General features: G+C 41.4%; 1 protein-coding gene across 2 annotated transcripts in view; it reads left to right on the plus strand.

Moving 5' to 3' along the window:
* Positions 1-24,933, plus strand: part of UBE3C (ubiquitin protein ligase E3C) — a 100,878-nt gene that overhangs the window by 22,817 nt on the left and 53,128 nt on the right. Inside the window, exons 11-15 of one of the 2 annotated variants that reach the window (XM_075827401.1) lie at positions 415-602; positions 19,087-19,173; positions 19,314-19,471; positions 20,596-20,828; positions 24,373-24,477. In XM_075827401.1, the coding sequence (XP_075683516.1) occupies positions 415-602; positions 19,087-19,173; positions 19,314-19,471; positions 20,596-20,828; positions 24,373-24,477 (771 nt within the window). The remainder of the gene's footprint in view (positions 1-414; positions 603-19,086; positions 19,174-19,313; positions 19,472-20,595; positions 20,829-24,372; positions 24,478-24,933) is intronic. The other variant, XM_075827402.1, reaches the window with a different exon arrangement.

Below are 24,933 nucleotides of genomic sequence, written 5' to 3' on the forward strand. Positions count from 1 at the left end.
AGTCTAATGTGTATCGCCACCTTTATATTGACATCAGAAGACTTTAACAAACTAAGTTAGTCAGAGTATGTTGAAGTTAGTTTGTGGCTGCCTAGTTCTACAAGTGCTCCAGTATTGTATTTAGCATCCTATCAAAAACGTGGTTATGCTCATTTTCACTCCATACACAACCCAAAAACAGCTAAAAAATGTTTTAACATAAGTCCAACTTGATGCCAGTTGCAATTAAACATAAAAGTTTCACATGACATTTGACAGAAATAATTTTTCTGGATGACATTTCCGTGGTCTATGCCACGTTGGTATATAAGCGGTGTTTTGTCATAGTTCCTGACTTACTGTTGCAAAAATGCTCGAATAAATTAGAAGGAAATGTAGTAGGCAAACCTTAATTTTATGTGCTCTCGTGCTTAGGGTGATGGCAAGATGACTGTGCAATATATCACAGAAGAGTGCCTAAAGAAACTGGATACTAAACAGCAAACCAACACCTTGCTCAATATGGTATGGAGAGATTCTGCCAGCGAGGAGGTCTTCACTCTTATGGCTTCAATCTGCCATACACTAATGGTACAGCACCGCATGATGGTTCCCAAAGTCAGGCAAGTACTTAGAATACGAAATGTGCTGACATGTATTTCAGTGTTCATGGAACGTATATCCCTAATGAATCCGAGGTGGTCACTAATGCTCTTATAGAAAGATGGAAACTGTGGTTTACTGGGGGACAGTATTTTATTTCACCTTCCCTTCAATTCAGTACTTTAAGTGAGTATTGTTATTTCCAGTGGCGGATTAAGAAGACCATGGGCCCTGGGCTGTTACCCAAACTTGGGCCCCCCTTCTCCACCACCACCCTGCCGCGCCGTAACTATTGCAACACTACCTTTTTGCACAAGCATTAACAAATGGGGGTTACGATTTCCCTTTCACAGGGCTGTGTCCCTACATACTGACAGTATCGCACTGTGCAGGGACACAGCGCCAACCCCCCATGTAGACAGCGCCACACACACACCGCCTGTAGTTAGAGCCACACACACAAACCTGTAGATAGAGACACACACACACACACACACACACACACACACACACACACACACACACACACACCCCCCTGTAGATAGAGCCACACACACCCCCCTGTAGATAGAGCCACACACACCCCCCTGTAGATAGAGCCACACACACACAGATCCCCCTTATTGGCACCAAAACAGCTTTCACCTCTTGAGGCAAGGACTCTACAAGTTCTCTGAAGATGTCCTGTGGTATCTGGCACCAAGGTGTTGGCAGCAAATCCCTTAAGTCCTGTAAGTTGTGAGGTGAGGCCTCCATGGATTGGTGGGGACAATCCATGGACAAATCTGCGGTGCGTATTTCTCGTACTGCAGCATGTCAATTCCTGCTGCGGAAAGTGGACAGAATTGCTGCGTTTTTTCAGAGGAGACATCACCATCTCCTAACACTGAGAAAAACGCAGCAAAATACGCACCATTTTCTGCAGCAAAAATTCAGGAAATGGTGCTTTTTTTTTCTGCAGCAAAATTTCTGCTAGTTTCTGCGGAATTGCGTCAGAAATATATATATACATACGCGCACGTACACACGAGTATGCACATTATACACATATAAAGTACACACGAGTATGCACATTATACACATATAAAGTACACACTGTAAACACACACGAGTATGCACATTATACACATATAAAGTACACATTGTAAACACACACGAGTATGCACATTATACACATATAAAGTACACACTGTAAACGCACTTACCTTTTATGTAGGATATTTGTGAGTCTTCACTGCAGCTCTTCTCCTGCTCACAGCCCGACACAGAGCCTGCCGATGGTCTCCCCTCCCCCATGTCCCGACAGCTAGCAGCAGGAAGAGAGATGTTTACAGGGAAGGGGGGCTGGAGGGGGAGCTTCTAAAGCAGCACAGACCACGGCTGCTAAGTAGGAGCGAAGCTCCGTTCGTCTGATGACAGGTGCGGTCCTGGCACCGGGGCTCCCTCCAAGGCTAGCGACGCCACTGGGCATGAGGGGGTTCGGGTGGCTATGGGCCCCCTGGGAGCCTTGGGCCCCGGGCGGCTGCCCGAACCGCCATAATGATAATCCGCCACTGGTTATTTCTAGTGTTTTAAAGTTGAATTTTACTGAAAGCAAAGGTTTAGCAGAAAATCATATCATTCCAGTAGAGAAAAAAAACTACTATAACCTAAATATAATTTAAATAATATTGCTTTTAATTCATGTGTGGTTGGTTTAGGAAAGGGCAGTCCTCAAAATACTGTACGCATGCATAGAATAAGGTCAATTTTATAAGAAGCAAGGTAAATTTGTGTAATTTTAGGGTATGTTGATGAAACCTACATAATTTTGCTTCTATTAAACTGGATTACAGCATTAATGGGGGAAGGCTACCTTTATAACAGTGATTGCAAGCCTTTGCGCTGCGTTCATCAGTGCCGGTGTCACTCTGGGGAGATTGTGGGACCTTACAAAGGACTCCCAAGGCTATTTCTTGTAATTGCCTTTCTTGGAAATGTTATGCACAGACACTATACACCGTACAGCCATAATATTAAAACCACCTGCCGAATACTGTGTAGATCCCCCTTATTGGCCCCAAAACAGCTTTCACCTCTTGAGGCAAGGACTCCACAATTTCTCTGAAGATGTCCTGTGGTATCTGGCACCAAGGTGTTGGCAGCAAATCCCTTAAGTCCTGTAAGTTGTGAGGTGGGGCCTCCATGGATTGGACTTTTTTTTGCAGCACATCCTATAAATGCTTCTTCTGATGGAAATCTGGGAAATTTGGATTCCAAGTCAACACCTTGTACTGTTTGCCATGTTCCTTAAACCATTCCTGAACACATTTTGCAGTGTGGCAGGGCACATTATCCTACTTAAAGAGGCCATTCGGGAATACCGATGCCATGAAGGGGGTGTATTTGGTCTGCAACAATGTTTAGGTAGGTTGTATGTGTCCTCTTGAATGCCAGGACCCAAGGTTTCCCAGCATAACAATTATCCAGAGCATCATACTGCTTCCGCCGGCTTGCCTTCTTCCCATCGTGCATCCTGGTACCATCTCTTCCCCTGGTAATTGATGCACCCGGCCGTACACATGATGTAAAAGAAAATGTGATTCATTAGACTAGGACACCTTCTTTTTCTTCCTTTCTCCGTGTTCCAGTGCTGATGATCACGTTCCCATTGTAGGCGCTTTTGGAAGTGGACATGGGTTCAGCATGGGTACTCTGACAGGTCTCCGACTATGTATCCCCAAGCGCAGCAAGCTACCATGCGCTGTATGTTCTGTTACCCTACCATCATAGCTAGCATTAACGTTCTCAGCAATTTGTGGTACAGTAACTCTTCTGTGGGATTGGAGTGGACGTGCCAACCTTCGCTCCCTACGCGCATCAATGAGTAGAAAATCATGTTGTTCTGTGCGGTCAATGTTCAGTATTGTATTTAGTTTTACTTTAATCTGCCAAACACTCAAGGGTTTTACACTGTAAATCAATGAAGTAAGCAATTGAGCTTTTGACAAAATTCTTGGTGGTAGAGTATGGAGTTTATGTGATTGCATGAAGACCGGTCAATAGTTATTTAATTTTTGCTGACTGCTTTCTATGTTGGGATTTGGAAAAGTAAATTAATGTCAGTACTCTGCGGGCTGTCAATCCCAGGTCTATCACCACACACACTGTTCATCTGGATTATCAAAGAATAATTTAAATGATAGCAGTATTTCTGGTTTATGTAAACCAATTATTCCCATTCTGTATGTTAAACACATCACTAGACAGATTCCTTTTGAAGTAGAATGTACATGGTAAATGGGGGGAATTTATCATGTTTCTATGCCAGTTTTCTGGCATGGAAAAGTTGCAAAAGCTTCTAAAACCTTTGGCCTTTTTACACCGCCCTCGGCACTTTTGTGGAAAGCGCGTGGCTTTCACTAGAGGGTTCGGGGGCTCAGCGGTCCAATAAAGTTCTTATAATTTACGCCAGAAAACTGGCATATATTATAGTGGAAATTTACGCCAACTCTTATCTGGCATCGATTTTACTCTGTTGGGTGTAACAAGGTAGAGGCTCCTGTTCGGCCTCCCCCCCCCCCTCCCTCCATCAAACTATCACCCAATCCTTATTTCCCCCTTCAGACAATTAAATAAATAAAAAAGTAAAAAAAAAATATGCTTACCTCACCGCTCCTCTTCTGCCCTCCGGGTCCCCTCAGTCTCCCTCAGCATGACGCAGATCATGCAACGTACTGAAGCTGGGCAGCGTCAGCATGTTGTGTGGGACGCAGCACTGATGACGTTGACTCCTGAGTTTCAGACCCTTTTATAAGGGGAGAAGTGAAGAGTAGCAGTGAGGTGAGTATAATGTACGTATGACGCACGACCGCGTTCAGGGCCAGCAGGAAAATGCAACAGATTCACTAAGAGGTGTGCGCCTCTTAATAAATCTGTTGCATCTTACGCCAGCAGAGCAGACGGATAAGACTGGCATCTTAGTAAATCTGCCCAATGTTATTTTTCATAGTGGAGTATAACCTTAGAAGTATGGTTATCCATTATCCATTTTGATTTTTCCTTCTAAAAGTGTTGCTGATTAATTTCTATATATATCTTTATGGCAGTCAAAACTCTATTCTTTCTGATCGAGCTCCAAATCCTCTGCATAGGCATAGGGCATATGTACTACTGTGTCTGGGTCTAGAATGTGTAAAAAATGTGCCAAATTCTAGTGCAAATTGGCGCATTTCGCACAATTTTAAAGTTTGCAACTCACTTTTTAAAAGTCCATATCTCACCTTCCTGGAGCCGCAGTCATCAGAATTTTCAGGCTCTGAGTGGTAGTGTATATTATATATTTCTTGTAAAGCCTGATATTATCGTTGAGGAAAAATGCACTTTATTTTCTTAAAGGGGTTCTCCACTCTGGGCAATTCTCTACTTGCCAGAAGAGTCGAGATCCATTGCCATATTGAATGTCACATTTGTATCCGCTTATCTGAAACTTGTAACTGTTACTTTCAGTTAATGACCGGGTGAGCGTTTATCGTCAGTGGCTGACAAAGCTGCAGAGAAAGTGACATTGTGAACAGAGAATACAAGAGAAGTGAAGTTCCTGTTCATCAGGGTATGTCAGGGGGCCATAAAACTGAACTTTTTTTTTGCCGGGCAGTGATGTGAATCCATGTCAACAGGGTTGCAAATAGCGCTGCTGCGAACTCATTAGGGTCAGTCTTGGCCCACTGATGTTTATTGCTGTCAGGAAGTAAACGCTCATCCTTAGGATTAGGGCCATTAAAACAGGATGTGAGATGTAAGATCATATTTTTAGGCTTCTCTTGCCCTGGTTTTACGAGAGGACTTATTACAATTAACACAAAGGAGTTTTAAATACACTGATCACTAAAGATTCATATTGTGTATAAGCAATGCTATGTCTGTTTATTAGTCCAAAATTTATATTTTGTCTGTATGTCTTTAGTCAGAAAACTTCTGTAAAGAGGACCTGTCACCTCCCCTGACCTGTCTCTTTTAGTAAATACTTGTATTCCCCAAGAAATAACAATTCTGGAACATCTTTTGTTAGAACCCTGCGTTGCGCAGTTCCTCTGTTATTACTCCTGGAAATGTATGAATAAATTGACAGCTGGGTGTAACCATTCCCTTGTAAAAGGGATGTGTCCCTACAGTCTCACTCTGTCAGCACTGATTGGACATTGTCAGACACTGTAGGGACCCAACTGGTAACACCCGGTTATCAATCTGTTCATAAAGTATGTATAATTGAATGACAGAGAAAAGGATCCGTGTAACGTTCTAAGAAAAGATGCTCCAGAATTGTTATGTTATGGGTAAGACAAGTACTAAAACAGACATGTCGGGAAAGCTGACGGGTTCACTTTAGGCCTCATGCATACGACCGTGTTCGGTCCGTGATATACAAACCGCATATCGGTCGAACATGTATTGGAAAGTAAATACAATTGCAAAAAATGGTATGCCGACTCATACCAGTCAGATGTACACTACCGTTCAAAAGTTTAGGGTCACTTAGAAATTTCCTTATTTTTGCAAGAAAAGCACAGTTTTTTTCAATGAAGATAACATTAAATTAATCAGAAATACACTCTATACATTGTTAATGTGCTAAATGACAATTCTAGCTGCAAACGTCTGGTTTTTAATGCAATATCTACATAGGTGTATAGAGGCCCATTTCCAGCAACCATCACTCCAGTGTTCTAATGGTACATTGTGTTTGCTAACTGTGTTAGAAGGCTAATGGATGATTAGAAAACACTTGAAAACCCTTGTGCAATTATGTTAGCACCGCTGTAAACAGTTTTGCTGTTTAGAGGAGCTATAAAACTGACCTTCCTTTGAGCTAGTTGAGAATCTGGAGCATTACATTTGTGGGTTTAATTAAACTCTCACAATGGCTAGAAAAAGAGAGCTTTCATGTGAAACTCGACAGTCTATTCTTGTTCTTAGAAATGAAGGCTATTCCATGCGAGAAATTGCAAAGAAACTGAAGATTTCCTACAACGGTGTGTACTACTCCCTTCAGAGGACAACACAAACAGGCTCTAACCAGAGTAGAAAGCGAAGTGGGAGGCCCCGCTGCACAACTGAGCAACAAGACAAGTACATTAGAGTCTCTAGTTTGAGAAATAGACGCCTCACAGGTCCTCAACTGGCATATTCATTAAATAGTACCCGCAAAACACCAGTGTCAACGTCTACAGTGAAGAGGCGACTCCGGGATGCTGGCCTTCAGGGCAGAGTGGCAAAGAAAAAGCCATATCTGAGACTGGCTATTGAAAGGAAAAGATTAATATGGGCAAAAGCACACAGACATTGGACAGAGGAAGATTGGAAAAAAGTGTTATGGACAGACGAATCGAAGTTTGAGGTGTTTGGATCACACAGAAGAACATTTGTGAGACGCAGAACAACTGAAAAGATGCTGGAAGAGTGCCTGACGCCATCTGTCAAGCATGGTGGAGGTAATGTGATGGTCTGGGGTTGCTTTGGTGCTGGTAGATTTGTACAAGGTAAAAGGGATTTTGAATAAGGAAGGCTATCACTCCATTTTGCAACGCCATGCCATACCCTGTGGACAGCGTTTGATTGGAGCCAATGTCATCCTACAACAGGACAATGACCCAAAGCACACCTCCAAATTATGCAAGAACTATTTAGGGAAGAAGCAGGCAGCTGGTATTCTATCTGTAATGGAGTGGCCAGCGCAGTCACCAGATCTCAAACCCATAGAGCTGTTGTGGGGGCAGCTTGACCGTATGGTACGCAAGAAGTGCCCATCAAGCCAATCTAACTTGTGGGAGGGCCTTCTGGAAGCATGGGGTGAAATTTCTCCCGATTACCTCAGCAAATTAACAGCTAGGATGCCAAAGGTCTGCAATGCTGTAATTGCTGCAAATGGAGCATTCTTTGCCAAAAGCAAAGTTTGAAGGAGAAAATTATTATTTGAAATAAAAATCATTATTTCTAACCTTGTCAATGTCTTGACTATATTTTCTAGTCATTTTGCAACTCATTTGATAAATATAAGTGTGAGTTTTTATGGAAACCACAAAATTGAAAGGGTCACCCCAAACTTTTGAACGGTAGTGTACATCGAAAGGACACTGATATGACATACATGGTGTAAACAGAGACAGAGACTTACCCAGTTGATTTAGCATGTATTTTAACATCTATTCAATTAATTAGGAATAAATCATCAGTCCCAAACACTTGCATAGTGGTCAGCCCTGCTATGTTGGGCTTAGTTTTCAACTAAGTCCAGGGCTCCAGCTGCTAAGGGGTTTTATGTTCTCCCTTTATTTGCTAACATTTTCCTTGGGCACTTTGATTTACTCTCACGCTCCAAAACTGGTAGGCCATTTCACTTATTATGAAGCTGGTGCTTGTGAGTCCTGGTGGATTGTAATCTGCATTGGGAGCGACAGGAAGGAGTACATGTGTACAGCCCTGCAGGATGTATCTGTTCTTAATAAACGTAGCTTAAGAGGGCTTGTCCAGGACAACTATTGTTTTAATTGGGATAGGCCATCAATGTGTGATCGGTAGGGGGCCGACCTCAAAGATCTGCACCGGTCAACAGAACGAAATGGCCCCTTCATTGTTTATCCAGGTATAACTCCAAACATAAGGGTCTGGCTGTGCCTGGTACTGCACCTCAGCCCTGTTCACTTGAATGAGCTGAGCTCGAGTACCAGGCACAGCTACGGCCCCTTTCTAAGGATAGGCCATAATGTTAAAGTCCCAGACAGCCCCATGAAGCTCTTGGGCCACAGTGCGACAGCAATATCGGTGATTTTAATTGAAATGTCTTTATGCCCCTGCATATAGTGCTGCCGATCTAGGTGGCTAGTGGGTAGGCGACAGGTTTCAATTGCCACTACTGCTTCGCCTAGATCTATACCACTGTTGTATATTTAATAAAATAAGAAAAAAATAATTGCCTCCAAGACTAGATGGTTTGATTAACTATGGCCTTTTCAGGTTTGAGTCATTTTATCAGCCAGAGGGAGAACCATAGGTAGCCGGCAATTTTTTATTCCAACAGCACTGGTGAAAATTGTCACTTTTTTTCGTACTGTGAATTTAGTGGTGGTTAATGCTGGAACACCGTCCAAATGAACAGTAATGCAGATCATTATATTTAATTAAAAGTCATAATATTGATAAAATCTTACCACCGAGATATCCGTGCCAGATATAATGTCATTGATTACTGCGCATAAACTTGATATGCTTATACTCCCAGGATACTGTGTGGTAACATATACAGCAGTATGTCTATACAGGTAAAGCAGAAAGATGAACAAAAACTGTAAAAATGGTTAATGATGATAATGCTAATTTCTAGTTCTTAGGATTCAAATCGACTATTTTATTTGTTGTGTAGATCATGTTGGTTATTACATACAAAAATCAAGGTCAAGTTCACATTCCACGTTTTGCAAATATATATCTTTATTTTTTTTAATGAAAAAATAGGAGTAGAACCTAGAGCAGGGGTCAGCAACCTCCGTCACTCCAGCTGTTGTGAAACAACCATTCCCAGCATGCTCTGGCAGTTTTGGGCTGGAATAGTAAAGCCTTCAGCTGTAAGGGCATGATGTGAGTTGTAGTTTTACAACAGATGGAGAGCCGAAGGGTGCTGACCCCTGACCTAGAGGCCTGAGAAGTATCATTGAAACATTTATACTTCTCATTGTTGAATCCATTCACTGCTCGTGTCTTTTTCTGTAATGGAGAGAGCTACTACTACTGCACAATGGTTGTGATGGAACCCCCACCTATCAAACCTGTATGGCATATCTTATGCATATGCCATGCATGTCTATTGTCAGAATACCCCTTTAAAATCTACCTCCACTTTTATATTTTGATATTTTCTTGAGTCATCTGAAGATAGCAGTGATGGGGGTCCATGAGATGGGTGCGCCTTTCCTCTTTGGGTATTTCACAGATGTACATGTCCACAGGCCATTCCTTCTAGCGATTGGTATTATTATTTCTTATACTTCTGGCTGCTTATATAGCACTAACATATTACTCAGCGCTGCACCGAGACCAGGAGATGTGCTGCCGACAGGATGGAAATATATACATAACCAAGCGCTGCACCGAGACCGGGAGATGCGCTACCGACAGGATGGAAATATATACATAACCAAGCGCTGCACCGAGACCGGGAGATGTGCTACCGACAGTATGGAAATATATACATAACCAAGCGCTGCACCGAGACCAGGAGATGTGCTGCCGACAGGATGGAAATATATACATAACCAAGCGCTGCACCGATACCAGGAGATGTGCTACCGACAGGATGGAAATATATACATAACCAAGCGCTGCACTGAGACCGGGAGATGCGCTACCGACAGGATGGAAATATATACATAACCAAGCATTGCTCCTTGTGAAAGGCGCAAACGAGCGCCGATCAACGAGCTGCCTTGTTGATTGGCCCTCGTTTTCACAGCCCATATAGGGCCGTGTAATAGGACCTTTAGACACCAGACACTAGGGTCAATTTCATAGGAAGTCAATTAACCAATCTGTCTCAATTAATTCATTTATTTTTCTATACTTGTAAATGTAAATCTTTTTACATTTTTTAGGGTAACTAAGGAATGTAAGCTCTCCTTAGGCCCTGTTCAATTAGAGTTTTTATGGCGCGGCAAAAAACGGGCAAAATTGCCTCCCATTGATTTCAATGGGAGGTAGAGGGTTTTTTTTTCCTGCGCGTGTTTTTTTGCGACATGCCATATCTTGAGGTGTTTTCCGCCTCAAAAACCCCATTGAAATCAATGGGAAACGGAAAAAAATGCCGCGAAAGGCCAGGTTTTATGGCAAAAACTGCTTGCGGTTCTTTCCTTTGCCTGTTGAAGAAAGAGGTAAAAAAAAAAAAAAATGCGGCAAAAACTGCCTGGGTTGCAAAACCACTCAAAAAAAAAAACAGAGCTGATTTTTCCAGGCAGAACTCTGTGAGAACAGGGCCTTATACTTCTCTTTTGGATTTGTTTCCCATCTAAAATAATTGCATCCACCACTGTGCAGCACCCACATTGTGAGAACCCGTTGTAAAGCTGGCCATACACATAAACAAGTCGGACGCCAATCTAATGTATATGAGGGTCTCCTGACTCCATGACTTCCCTGATGGCAGATATCCAGAGACATAAACATACATGTTTATGGTGGAGTGCGCGTGTGCGTTTACGCTGGAGTTGTGACAAATAGCGTATGTGAATGGCCATCAACTCTGTATACATTGCCGACCTGTTGAGAAGGGGTTTTAAGTGCTCAGACATCCTCATAGCCGTTTTAACAAATTCCAAATCAATAGGATTTTTTTGCAATAGAAGAGTGTCAAGGTTATTTGGCGCAATTTGCTATGCTGAAATGTTTTTGTTTAATAAATTGTTGTAGCTTTCAGCTCATTTATTTCTACTTATACTTTTATAGATTTTTTTTTTTTTTAAGCCAGACCAGCTCATGTTGCTTGTCGCCTCCTGAACCCGAGCACGCTGATCATTGTGCTCCGCAGGCGAATGTTACTTTTTTTTTTATATATACAACTTCTCCTTTATTACAAGTAACACCAAGATTTACTGTTTGATTCAATTTAGAAGTCAATTTAACCTTGGTTTTTCCATAGCTACAAACAAGCAATATTTGTTGTGGCTCCCCAGGGCATGTCAGGTCTGCACTATTGATTCCACTAATCTTTAAAGTGCATTACAAGTCTAAGTCTACTTAGCAGCTCTATTAATTTGTGGCTTTATTGAGAGGCAAGTTTTCAGTCCGAGGCTTTTTACCGTTGATTTGTCCATCAAATAGCCGCTCGTGAGTTGCATTTATATTTCTTTCTACATAAACTGAACCGTTAGAAGATCATTCGTCACAGATGGAGGAGATAGTCCAGCTATAATCAGCTAGTAGATACATACCCCAGCATGAAAAGTCATCCTGGAACTTGTAGTTCTATAGCAGGTGACGTACTACAGTTTTCTTAGAATATTAGTATGTCGTTATTCTTCCCTAGGGTTTACTCGTAACGATTATTCAACCAACTTCAGCTGGATCTGCTGATGATGATGGTTATGTGCTGAAGACCTATCTATGGTGACTGTTTTTATCTCTGCCATCCTAATCTAATTTAAGATGATATGCCAAAAATATATGTTACCACGCAGTGTGTACCGCAAGAAATGACTGGCAAATGCTGATCAGTGTCATAAGAGCCCTGGGGATAATGGGATCATGTTTCTGAATTTTCTCATCAGAACGCTATAAGCAAAGAATAGGTGCCAGTTGTAGAGTGAGCAAATGCCATTTAATGAGAGAACGTCTTCCAAAATTATCGCAGCCCGGCTGTAATAATAAAAACCAGGGCGTCCGAGGGCTGTCATACAATTATTTATAGGGAAGGGGATGAAATGGGCTATCTGTGCACATATTTGATGGATGTGCTTGGTGTTTGACTACTACAATAGCTCTGGCACATATCTTTATCCCCTGATACAATGTCTTATAGCTGTGTTATAGATCGGTATAAATTCCCTTCACTTCTAGTAGGCCGTGCATCTGTGTTTCTGAGTCTGATTAACTTTCAACCCATTTTTGTGTCCTTCAATTCAGTGTTTTCTGCAGAAGGTGTATTGGAACTAAGGTTTACGGGCTAGGCCTCTAGTCCTTGTTTGAAGTGCTTATCACACCCTTATACCCCATTCGTATACTTGTGGAAACATAAGCTACGAAGACCTGGCCTTTATGCGACACTCTAATCCCCAAAAAACACTAAGACACTAAGTATACATTGAAAATGTATAGTCAAATTACCTGCTGCCCCTGTCCTGAATGATTCGGCCTGCGTTGCGGTGCCCCGTTTTCTGGTCTCAACGATGACCGCCGCAGTCTCAGACTGCGCTATGGGGAGCTTTTTTGGAAGTCTGAGACATGCCCTTATCCCCTTCACTGCCCTCCATTAGACCCACACTGATTACATCGACCCATGTGTTGGCGCTGTGTCCAGCAGCACCAAAGTCATCAGTGCTTGTCAGAGTGGAAGACGGTGGACCGGAAAGGAGGCCAGGTCATTCAGGTACAGTAAATTGATTATACATTTCCAATGTATAGTACATTTTTTTGGGGACTTGAGGGTCGCTATAAATGTTTTACTTGGAAATATGAAAGCCGCTGTGAACCTTTTGGCGCAACTTGCTAGACACTTTCTTGTGGCACCACATGGTACTTTACTTATGTATTTTTGTATTAAATGGAGCCTGCCATTAATAAATTTGGTCCCCTTTTTATTACTCCTCTTGGCTACGCTGACAGAATTCTGGAACATTTGCCTAGTAGTCAGGGTTGCCAACCTGATGTTTTTTAGGGCAACTTATCCAAAAATTAAGGACTGACAAAAAATTTTAACGGATAATCAGAGCAACAATTATAATCACAATAAAGCACACGTCTGTGCAGAAAAATATCACAGATGCATCAATTTTTCATAGAAATTTACAGATGGTCGGCAACCTAATAGTTTAAAAACTTTGGCCTGAACAATTTCTCTTTGTGGACTTTGCTGCCTTGGGAGGCGTTTTCTTTTGTTTTTGGCAACACGTTTAGGCCAATTTAAAATAGACTTTTCTGTTATTACTGTGCCAAGTAGCTTCTGTGTAATATGGGCAGCCATTTTTTATTTTTATCAGTTGTTTATGAGGTCCGTGCAACTTGTATAATATCAACTTTTGGATTTATTAGTGATGATTGCCAACCTCTTTTGTTACTAACATCACTGTATAGTAATATTATGCTGTCCTAACCCATGCATAGAAAAGCTCCCCACATAATGAGTCTCCTTTCCCTCCATACCCAACAGACCGGATGCTAGACACGAGCTGCCTGAGAACCATATTGAAAAGACTGAGGTCCAATATGACTCAAAATTGGCATTGTACTCACAGCTGACAAGGGGATAGGCACCAAGTTTCTTTTAAAAATGATTGTTTGGATAAACCCTAAAAAATCTCACCTTTTTTGGATGTTGTATGGCTTTGTATAATTATATATGGGATAACATATATTACATTCCGAGACATATAAAAAGCATGAATCCTTAGCTCCTCCCTAATTGTCAGCCACAGAGGCCCTCATACAGTGCCCGCCAGGATGCTCCTCATACAGAGGCAGCCACACTGCTCCTTGTAGGGTGCCAGCCACAGAGCCCCTTATAGCATAATACTTGCCTCCTCCACGTTCTCTTCTTGCTGTCTTTTGCAATTATATATGAGCGGCCAGTCAGCGCCTACTCACATGTAACTTTTTTCCTGTGCGAAATATTGGCACAAGAAGAGGGTCTTCCTGCTCAAGACAAATAACTTCTGCCAGGATAGATCCGCAACGCTCATTTACCTCTGCTCATCATCGCCACAATTGTACCAATATTATTTACTTGTACATCAGTGTGCGTTTATAATGGCGTCACGGCTTTAGTTTATAACGGAAGTCTTGATGCTGTGACAGATTTAAATAGTCACCAATGGACCTCATTGACTTAAATGGAGTCAGTTGGTGTTGCGGTATTTTTGATGGCAAGAATAGCGATGCAAACTGTGCAATTCTTGTCAAAAATACAAGACCGTTTGCTAGAACCCGACAGGCTTACAATGCAATTGTGAACACAGGCTTATATGACTATGACTGAATCATTGTTTCTTTGTTTTGTTTTTTATACATATTGTACAACTATATGTACATACCTATAGAAGATCAATTCCAACTTGTCCTTCTTGCAGCTGATTTTTTGGCTTTACTGATGACTTTTTCTGGATGACTTCTTGGCTTCTTTTTTTTTTGGTCTAAGTTTTTAACAATGACAATGCTTGGTCTTTATCCTTTACTAATCTGTTAAATAAGCTGGGAATAGTAACACCCAGGTGTGATGTTGAACATACCACACAGTACTTTATGTGAAGACGGTGCATTCCTATTCCCAACTTTCATGTGTCAACACTGCGTTTGGTGACCTTCCTTTCACAGGATGAAAGAGCAAACCTATTTCAGATGTATTCCTTGTAATTGCCCTTTGATTTTGTTTTCCAACACATCAACCATTGTATTTTAATTATTTTTTATCAGTGAAACACTATCAGCGATGAAGAGCATGCATTGTATTGACCAAAGCAGGGTTCGTTTATGGCTGGGTGATGGGACTCATGAATGGGTTTGATAGTATTGGCTGTCATGTTCTGCCAGGGACATCTTGTAGCTTGATAGAGGTGACAATATTGTGACACCTTCTTTTAAAACTATTGTGTTCAATTCATTATCTGAAATGATTGTAATGGGAAACGGGTCCGTGTTTATGGCTGAGACATAAGTAGGAGAATCGTGCTTTCAGCTAATTAAGTTTTATTGGGGGTTCTCCTAAATAAAAGCTTAATGAGTCATTTAATCAGAGCAGGGAAGGAATTTCACACTTCCTTTTACTGGCTTTAGACAAACATGAAACTTTGCAATGCTTCTAGGAGAGAATTGCTCTCCATAATATGACGTCCGATGAGGCATGCCATGGTTTTGGTTTTTTTCTGTCAGATTTATACGAAATCTGCTAGAAAAGGACTTCTGTATGCCTTCGTACGGAGTCGGACGCCTACAGAGGTACAGTAGGGCCCCATAAAAGTCTATTAGTGTTGAATTAGGGACTAGTTTTTGGGCCAAAAAGTTACAATTCTCTTTGGTGTTTGTGACACAGGTACCAGAATTATAGTTTTGACACTACAGATATTGTTCTGCTGATATATCTAGGTTATGACACTATCCGTTGTACCTAAGTGGGCTGCCTTGTCATGACTTTCACATATATTGCAACTTCTCCTGTGAGACATCAATGTGACTTGCGATATGTGTGACATTAGTAACAATTCTTTTACATTTGTTAAGTATTATACATGCTTTTTTTACTCTGTGTTAAACTCCGCTCACTTATTGGAAAGAGGCACCTATCAGGGTTTTTGTAAGGAGTTTCCAAAGTGGGATCTCGCTTTGTTCATACCCCTGTGGCTTCGTTCACATCTGCGTCAGGGATTCGTTCATGGGTTCTGTCTGAGCTTTCCGTCACGGGAAGCCATGAACGGAACCCTTGCTGAAACAAATGGAAACCATACCGTAGGTTTCCTTTTGCATCACTATTGATTTCAATGGTGACGGATCTGGTGCAAATGGTTTCCATTTGCCACAGTGGTGCAAGGGTTCCGTCGTTTTGATGGAATCCATACCGTAGTCGACCGCACAATTCATTCCGTCAAAATGACGGAACTCTTAAACAACGGTGACCAACAGAAACCATTTGCACTGGAACAGTCAACATTGAAATCAATGATGATGCAAACTGAAACTGTTTTGTGTGTGTTTCAGTCATGGGTTCTCCAGACGGGAAGCTCCGACGGAACCCCTGAACGGAGCCCCGACACAGATGTGAACGAAGCCCTGACGCAGATGTGAACGAAGCCTTATAGGGACCTATTAGGGCGTAACCAGGAGGTTCCAGATTGCCCTGATCGGGCGGCAGTTCTGCTGTGGGCGGGGCTTCTTTACAAGAAGGGATTTATGTAGGGTGAGATTTCCCTTTCTACCGTATACACTATCCCCTTCAGTGTTTTCCCTGCCCTCTTTCAAGTGTTAATTTTGTGTGACCTGGCTATAAAAGCTGTTTTTTTTACGTGTATTTTTTTTAAATTAAAGGTTATGTTTTATATTGATGGTCTTCCTGTGACTCCCCTAGTCCTGAATGATGGCTGAATACAACTCAGAGGTTGTATGGAGCCGTAATACATTTGTGTGCAAGAAGTATATATGTGTAAAAAATTGTACAACATGGTTCTGCCGTTGGTAGCTGATATTCTGTTAGATGAACAGAATAGTCGCTGAGTTGGGAATAACCTTTTAAAAATTGCTTAGATCTGCTTTGTTCTCAGTCGTGAAATCAAAATGAAATTTCAGTCACTGAAAAGGGTGTTTCTCAAAAAGACAACCTCTGTCCATATGTCCTACTGAGGCAGATTATATTAGTGGAGACCATACTAAAGAGCTCTTTATATATTCTGAGTGTAACTAAATTCTATACAATGATGTCATTTATTTTATTTTACAATTTATAGCTATTGAATAAAACTAGTAATATTCACTGCTACAGGATAAAAAAAAAAAACTTAAAATAGTGAACAAAAATAAAACCATTCTTCCCTGTATAAATGTGATCAAATGCTCCGTGGTCCCACAGTAGAGGAAATAGCTCGTTTTATTGCACCCAATGTTTATCTTTAACCCTTGATGTTCCATAATTGTGCCAGCTAAGTGGATATCTTTTCAGGCAGGTCTCGCTAGGAACCCCGAGGCGTTCTGCCAAGGACCTTTGGTGAGCGTAGAAAACACAGAAGAGCGCTCAGCTGTTTCCTGTGAAGTGTATGACCGGACTCTTCCAGTGTATTGGAAGGTTACATATGGCAAACCCATTTGTAAAATGACGATCCTTGTTCATTTGTTACTAGTAAATGTCGAGAATAAAAGTTGGCTCAAATTCTAACTGCAGTAAAGAGGATTTTGTCTTACTGAAGTCATTCTACAGGGCAACCCTAACAAGAATAACTACTGATGCATCAAATATTGCTTCCACTTGTACTATATTACTTCTGTTTGACACATTTACCAATAATCCAAGGAAACAATCGGGGCAGTTGACATTTTCTTCATTGTCACTGACCAGCTCAGTAACCCTTCAGTATTTCTAACAATCTGTATTTCGTTTTTACATTATAACCTCTGGTTCAAGTAATGGGCTGAGCTTTCAATATGTTTTCGAGCACAAATCCGATATTCATCAAGGTAAAAGAATCCACACCGGATTATTGTGTTCGAACTAGTTAAGATTTTAGATAGCCAAAGATAAATGTGGTATATTTGTATTTGAATATATTTAGTGTAGGCTACAGCAATGGTACCCAACTAGTGACTCAGGACCACACGTGGCTCTCTGACCTCCTCCATGTGGCTACCCAGCTGTTGGCAGTTACAGGCACCATTGTGCATCAATTAAAGCATGGATGTATTAGGGTTAACTTACACGCTGCGGAATTGCGGCAGATTTTCAGCTTCCATTTTCAAAACCCTGTCTGCGTGTTGCAGAAAAAATCTGCACAGAACTGAGGGAATACTGCGAATTTCAAAATCCCCAGCATGTCAATTCTGTCATGGACTTTCACTGCAGATTTCACGCTTTGCAATGCATGGGTTGAAATCCATGACAAATCTGCAACAAATTAGGTAGCTGAAAAAAAAAAAAACACACGTCTGGCCTAATTCCTCATATTACTTTGGAACACAACAGAAGGTATTTACGCGCTCACTTCCATCACATATCCAGACGACAAGAAATGGTATCCTCATTCTCGAAAAAGTGGGTGGAGACATGCAAATTGTTTTGTTTTTTTACCCTCCGTGGCCAACCATGCATGCAAAAGCACCTCAGGCTGAGGAAGTTCATGGTATTGACCGAAACGTCGCACTACACTGTCATTGGCTATAAATATAATAAATTATCTGCAAATGAATTTCCACTTTGGTGTGCATAGTGCTTTTTCTCCATTGGATCGGGTTGGGACCCTACTTATGCACCCATGCCTTAACCTAGTGCTATCCGAACCTTGCTACAACCATGCATGCAACCACTGGTATATAGCTCCGATACAGCCAAATAAATATGGAGACATTTATTCCATCATGTATACAGCTTTTTGGAGCTTATTGGCCTTTAATTATTTTCAAGATATGGAAACCATTGCTCATGGAATTTGGGTTTGGGAGGTGTAATTTGCATGTTTTCTCCCACTGTCCCAGAAAGAGGATTAATTTCCTTGTTGTGTGGATATGTGATGGAAGTCGGGATGTAAATTACCTTCTCTTAGAAGGTCTTGATGTGTTCCAAAGTGCTTGAACAAAAAGGCCATTGTGGTTTCTCTTAGCCCCTCTCACTCTAAACTTGCTGCCGACCTTGTATTAGTATTACTGAAATTTTTTGTTTGTTAAATTTGTTTATATTGGTTACTGGGGAATTTTTTTAATTAAATATAACATTTATTTGATTGAGATTTACCCTACTAGCAAGACCTTTTTGAAGGTTTTTGTAGGAAAAAACATAATTTTATGATCGGTCGAGGTCCAATTCTAGGACCTTCACCAATCATTAGAATGAAGTGCCTGCAGTGCTAGTAAGGCACATTGCGCACTTCAGTTGCTTTGTTGTTTTTTTCTGCACAGCGCCATTGTTATCCTGCTGCAGGTACGTACCCCATTTACTGCACAGAGTGTTCTGAAGGTGCTGAGACCTCTTCCTTCAAGGGATTGGTGGGGTCACAGTAGCCAGATCCCCACCGATAATGAATATAGATCTTGAATTAGCATGTGCTCTTTTTCACAGACTTCTGTTTTTTCTTTCAGGCTCTTGTACAGTCTAGCGTTTAATGCAAGATTTTTAAGACATCTATGGTATTTAATCTCTTCGATGACGACAAAAATGATTACAGGGTAAGCCGGGGAATATTAAACATCTATTTCAGGTGTTTTAAGTGATATGATCTATATTATGTTGTTACAAAGTTTATCAATTTCCTAATTTATTCTGCCCTTCCTGAATGTCTGTAATGATTTGAGGTTTGTCATTCTAGGTCAATGGTGCCGCTCCTCCAGGTGATATCCAGAGGCTCTCCCATGTCATTAGAGGACTCCAATCGGATCATCCCTCTGTTTTATCTTTTTAGCTCACTCTTTAGCCATTCCCTTATTTCTATACATGATAATGAATTCTTTAGTGATCCAATCGATGGTAAGAGAATTGAACATTTTACCTTTAAGTGCATCTCTTGTCTATGTACAGGGAAAATAGTCATTTTAGGTGGCCGCTAATACTGACAATATTGATGATGATCGTTCAATGTAATTGTGGCATCATTCTGAGTCTGACTGGCCATACATAGTCCAGTTCGATGATTGAGCAAGAATTGTGCTGAGGAGATAACCAATTATTGGAAAATCAGATTACCACACAACCAGATTTTCTAACACCAGAATTGTTTTTCTTTTCAGAAATCACATTGAATCTTATATTCGTAATGTCATGTAAAACGAACAATTTCAGTTTTGGGTTACGGGCACATTTTTTATCTGTTCTTTGTGGTGCCACCTTGCCCGCAAAATGCATGTGCACTTGTTAACACTTTTAAGGAGCTGTCTCATCAAGAATTTAGATTAGAAACAGATCCAGTGATCAGCTGATTTTCCGAGAGGCGGGCTTCTTTAATCTCTGCTCAAATGTGGTATTACATGATGGCCATTTAAATAGCATTACATGGGCGGGCCAGGACTGCCGGTGTTGGAGGTACTCTTAGGCTGAGTTCACACTTTCGTTCACACAATTTCGTTAGGAATTTTGAGGCAGATTTTCATCTGCCTGCACGCCATTTGCCGCATTTTCGCTGCGTTTTTAGCTCGCGACCATTGAGTGCCACGAGCAAAAACGCCGCGAAATACGCTTTCTCTGCCTCCCATTGATGTCAATGGGAGGTCAGAGGCATAAATGCCCGAAGATAGTGCATGTCGCTTCTTTTTAACTAGAGTTTTTTTTACTGCTCGCGGGAGGCATTTTTAGCGCGTTTTCCAAGGCGGTTTCCGTGTCAAAAAAAAACACAGTGTGAACAGGGCCTAACAGAGCATCTCCTTGTTGCGCCTTCTGAGCAAGGGAATTCCCTCTATGACGTTCACATGCCCTAATAGGATATATGGACAGGGATTGTCTTCATAAGTAAACCCCCTTTAAATAACATTGCCAGATGCTTGGCTTTCTCCCACTTTACTGTCTGTAACCATGTTATATAAGTTTATTTTTTCTGTTGTGTTGCTTGTCTGTACATATGTCTGTGAGAGAGATTGTGAAGGTTTTTTTTTTTTCAGTAGTTGGCCAGAGACAATCTTCAATGATGCCTTTCACATTACGAGAGTTGATTGTCCTCTCGCGCTGCCTACGAGATGCTTGTTTAGGAATCATCAAGCTGGCATACCCCGAGACAAAACCAGAGGTGCGGGAAGAATACATGGCAGCTTTTCGAAGTGTTGGCGTCACCACCAATGTAGAGATGCAACAGCGCATTCAAACTGAGCAGAAACGATGGATTCAACTATTTAAGGTAACCGAGATATTTTATTCTACGGTAACTGGGGAAAGTATTTTCTAAATCTGTAGAATGCATTAGCTTGCTGTGCATTGTGCTTCTGAGGTCATGAGGAACCTTGAAAAACACTGTTTATCACTGAAAGCAAAGTTTAGAATATTGGTTCCTAAGATTCCCCACAATGCATTGCAAACTTTGCACATTCCTGCAATATTCTGAAATGCCGCCGGTAATGATTTGGTTCAGATTTGGTGCGACACAAAGTCAGCTGAAGGCTTGCCGTTTTACTATTCACTATATATTAAAAGTAAAGAAAATGATGATAAATGTACAATAAGTGGAATTTTTAAAGTGTAACTAAACTTTCAAAAAACTTCTGACGTGTCATAGAGACATGTCAGAAGTTTTGATCAGTGGGGGTCTGAGCACTGAGACCCCCACCGATCGCAAAAATGAAGAGGCAGAAGCGCTCGGGTGAGCTCTGAGCAGCTTAGTTTTCTGGTGTATGGGCTCATAGACTTTCTATTGAGCTCGTACACCAATTGCTCGGCTTTCCAAGAAAATCCGATCAGAAACTAGGCGGCTCAGCACTCACCCGAGCGCTTCTGCCGCTTAGTTTTAGCGATCGGTGAGGGGTCTTAGTGCTCAGACCCCCACTTGATCAAAACTTCTGCCATGTCACTATGACATGCCAGATGTTTTCTAATGGTTTAGTTACCCTTTTAAGTATGCAGCTCAGTTCCCCCCAATGTGTATTTCCCTTGCATTTAGATAAAACCTACAGGAGATTTAAACTTTCAGGCTCTGTTCACATTTATTGTTTTTATTACGTGTTCTGTTGTTTTTACAGTAGAAATATGTCCATTATTGATCCTGGATTTCAATGGGTTATTCGATTTTTAAAACCCATTTTTACAAGTGGGTGTCCAAGAACCTCATCTATTAGCCTGAGCTGAGAGAGTGCCACTCACTCTGGAGGATTTTGCATGTTTGTGCATTACATGGACAGCACATTGATTTCAGTAGGAACTGTGAAATGCTTTATTTCCCCTGTGGTGGCTCTGCAGGGGAATTGAACACTTGCTGCGGGGTTCCTCCATAGTTTAGAACTGATGGCGGACAACCCCCTTACGGGGAAACTTTTTGGGGATGGAAACATCTATTATGTTTTCTGTTTTGATACAGTAACTGAAGTCAGAGAACAGAGCCGTAATATATTTATGTTGAAACTTCCTTTCAGAATGTCGTCGTACGTTTACAATTTGGGCCCTGAGTGCTGAGCGTATATTACACATCAAATTCTCTTTGAGTTTGAAGACCCTTTAATAAAAGTTTTCAACCCCTTTACGTTTATAGTCTTCATACGATCTGCATTTAAACCGAGTTTGCCCGGAAATGTGTTCAAATCACATGAACTTGTAAAACTGCTTAAAGACGGTCAGATTGATTGATTATTTTCTGCGTTTTTGTGATGAGGAAGAAGCATTAATGTCTTAAAATTCAGCTTAATTAGTATCTCATCACGACTTGTATAATGCTGGTGTTAATGGACCAAATGGAGGGCAAATCCCTTTTCGGTTGACACTACAATAAATCTCTCCCTCTCTCTCCACTGTTATTCTGGTCTCCCTCCTCTGTGCCCCTGCTCTCTATCACTCTCATCTGTCAGTCTCTCTCTCTCTCTCTCTCTCTGTTTTCTCTCTTCTCTGTATCTCCTCTCTCTAACACAACTCTGTGCACTTTTTCTATCTCTCCCTCACTTTATTTTGCCAAGGTCAGCCCAAAAAAAAAAAAAAGGAAAGTAGAAGCAAGTATAGAATATAACCTAGAATGGGTCTGGTGCAGAAAAGTGCCACTCAATGTCTTCTCCTAAGCAAACAGATCCAGTCAGCTAAAAAAAAACCTGCTCATTAAAGGCACAGAAGCAGGAGAAATGCATTTTCCAAATTGAATGCTAGATTTACTGTCCGTTTAATACCAGCGACCTCTCGCACAGTAATGTTGGGCTTGAGTCATCAGCTGTCCCTCCAGGTCTTTTATCACGGCTTTTGTCAAGCTATCTATTTAATTGAAAGAAGTTAATTGAATGAAAATGATCAACTAAGCTTGTATTAATATTGCTAATGGAACTTTCTACTTGGCCATGGTTGGAGGAAGATGTCACGCTAGACTTTAAGAAGGACCCATTAATGCGTGCACTTAACCTGATGGGCTAATTAAGCAATGCTTATTCATTCTACAAGCCGACAATAGCCTTTATCCAGCCCATTCGGGCTCATTTTACAACACATTTCACTTACAAGCTTGGGGCTGATGAACATTAACTGAGTTTAACCTAAATGATAATGTTTTCATAAGGGGAAATACCGCGTTAATGTGTCATAATATGCTAAGGTTTTCCTGTTACCAGGCTGCATGAGTTTCACTTAAAAGTTTTAAATAGAACCAAATCATTTGCCGACGTTCCTGTCAAAGAAAAGCACAAGCTGGCAGATTTGTCTCACATCATAGTTTGCAGGTTGGGACAATATGAAACTTTTTCCCATCATTGATTGATCCTTTATATTATATCTGAATTGTATTGGGTTCCATCCAGACCTGGCCTTTTGGGGGTGGCTGCTTAGCCTCTCAGACTGCTGCCATGTTCCTAAGTGGCAGGTATTTTAATTTAAAGGGGTTGTCTTAAAAAGACTACCCCGTTTTAAGTAAAAGCCTGGCCATTGATTAATATATCACCGTGGGTACAGCGTCTCTAACCCCTGGCGGTCAGCAGTTATTACCGGGGGAAGCAACGTCTTGCCACTGCAGAAAAAATGTAGTATGACATGGTGGCTATCCTCTCTGGCTCATAGAGAAGAGCTCCAAGCAGGGAGACAACCCTGTTATGTGCCTAATTTTTATTGTGATTTTAAGAGCTTAATATTTCCATAGAGAGCAAGGAATTGAACCCAATTATTTTAGGATCTTTGGGGCTCCTAGCAGCTGGACCCCCACAAATCACACTTTTATGGCATACCTAATTGACGTGTCATTAAAGGGATTGTCCAGTTTGGGGGTTGTTTTTTATGCTGTTTTTTTTTTTGTTTTTTATATTCACAGGACAGGTCATCCGTAAATGATCGGTGGGTGACTGACACCCGGACCCCTAACCGATCAGCTGTTTCGGCTGTCTCCAGGAGCCAGAAGCTATACAGGGGATGGTGCCGGAAGCAGAAGGCTCCTACCACTGTATAGCGGCCTTGCTGCAGTACTGCAGCTTTGTTCCTATTCAAGGAACCAAGTACGGCTGTTATACAGTGGTCAGAGCTTTCTGCTTCCAGCACCGACCCCTGCATAGCTTCCGGCAGCCGGAACAGCTGATGGCTGTGGGATCCTGGTGTCGGACCCCCACCGTTCATATACTGATAATCTATCCTGTGAATAGGTCATCAGTATAAATAACAACCCCCAAACTGGACAAGCCTTTTAATGTTAGTCACTGGAAAAAGCGATTAAAATGTAGCAATATAGCAAACCGGTTGGGAGGCGATTTTCTGTTCAACTTTTTTGTTTTCTGCAGGTAATTACCAACTTAGTAAAGATGTTAAAGGCTCGGGATACCAGAAGAAACTTTTGTCCACTCAATCATTGGCTGTCTGAACAGGAGAACATCAAAGCTGATAAAGTAAGTTTCTGCTTTATATATTTTTGTAGTTTTCAAATGTAAATAGTGTTTACAGTATAAAGTGACAGGGACAGACTGTTTGCACTGCCTGCAATGTGTGGGTCAAACCAGCGTGTAATTGTTGGGACCTGTACAATCTGTATGCTGCTCAAATGAATTGTCCATGGGACAGTATCTGTATTAAGGACAGCTATTGGAAGGTACTGATTCCCCTGGCGGAGATCCAGCAGGTAAGGAGTCTAAAAGGCAATGCCCTCTAGAAAAAAAAGCATGCAAAATAGCTCTCCTCCAGGAGGAAGAAAACTGTATCTCTAGTGCCACCTAAAGGTGACTACCCTGATAGTTAATCTTTGACCCTTTATAGAGCCTTGAAACATAACTGTAAATAGCCAAACCAGTGACACCCATCTGTATGCAGCACTGTTTTGAAGTTTTTGCTTCTCATCAGTAGGGTTC

This window comes from Rhinoderma darwinii, chromosome 5, assembly GCF_050947455.1.
Source record: "Rhinoderma darwinii isolate aRhiDar2 chromosome 5, aRhiDar2.hap1, whole genome shotgun sequence".
NCBI classification, from domain to species: Eukaryota; Metazoa; Chordata; class Amphibia; order Anura; family Rhinodermatidae; genus Rhinoderma; species Rhinoderma darwinii.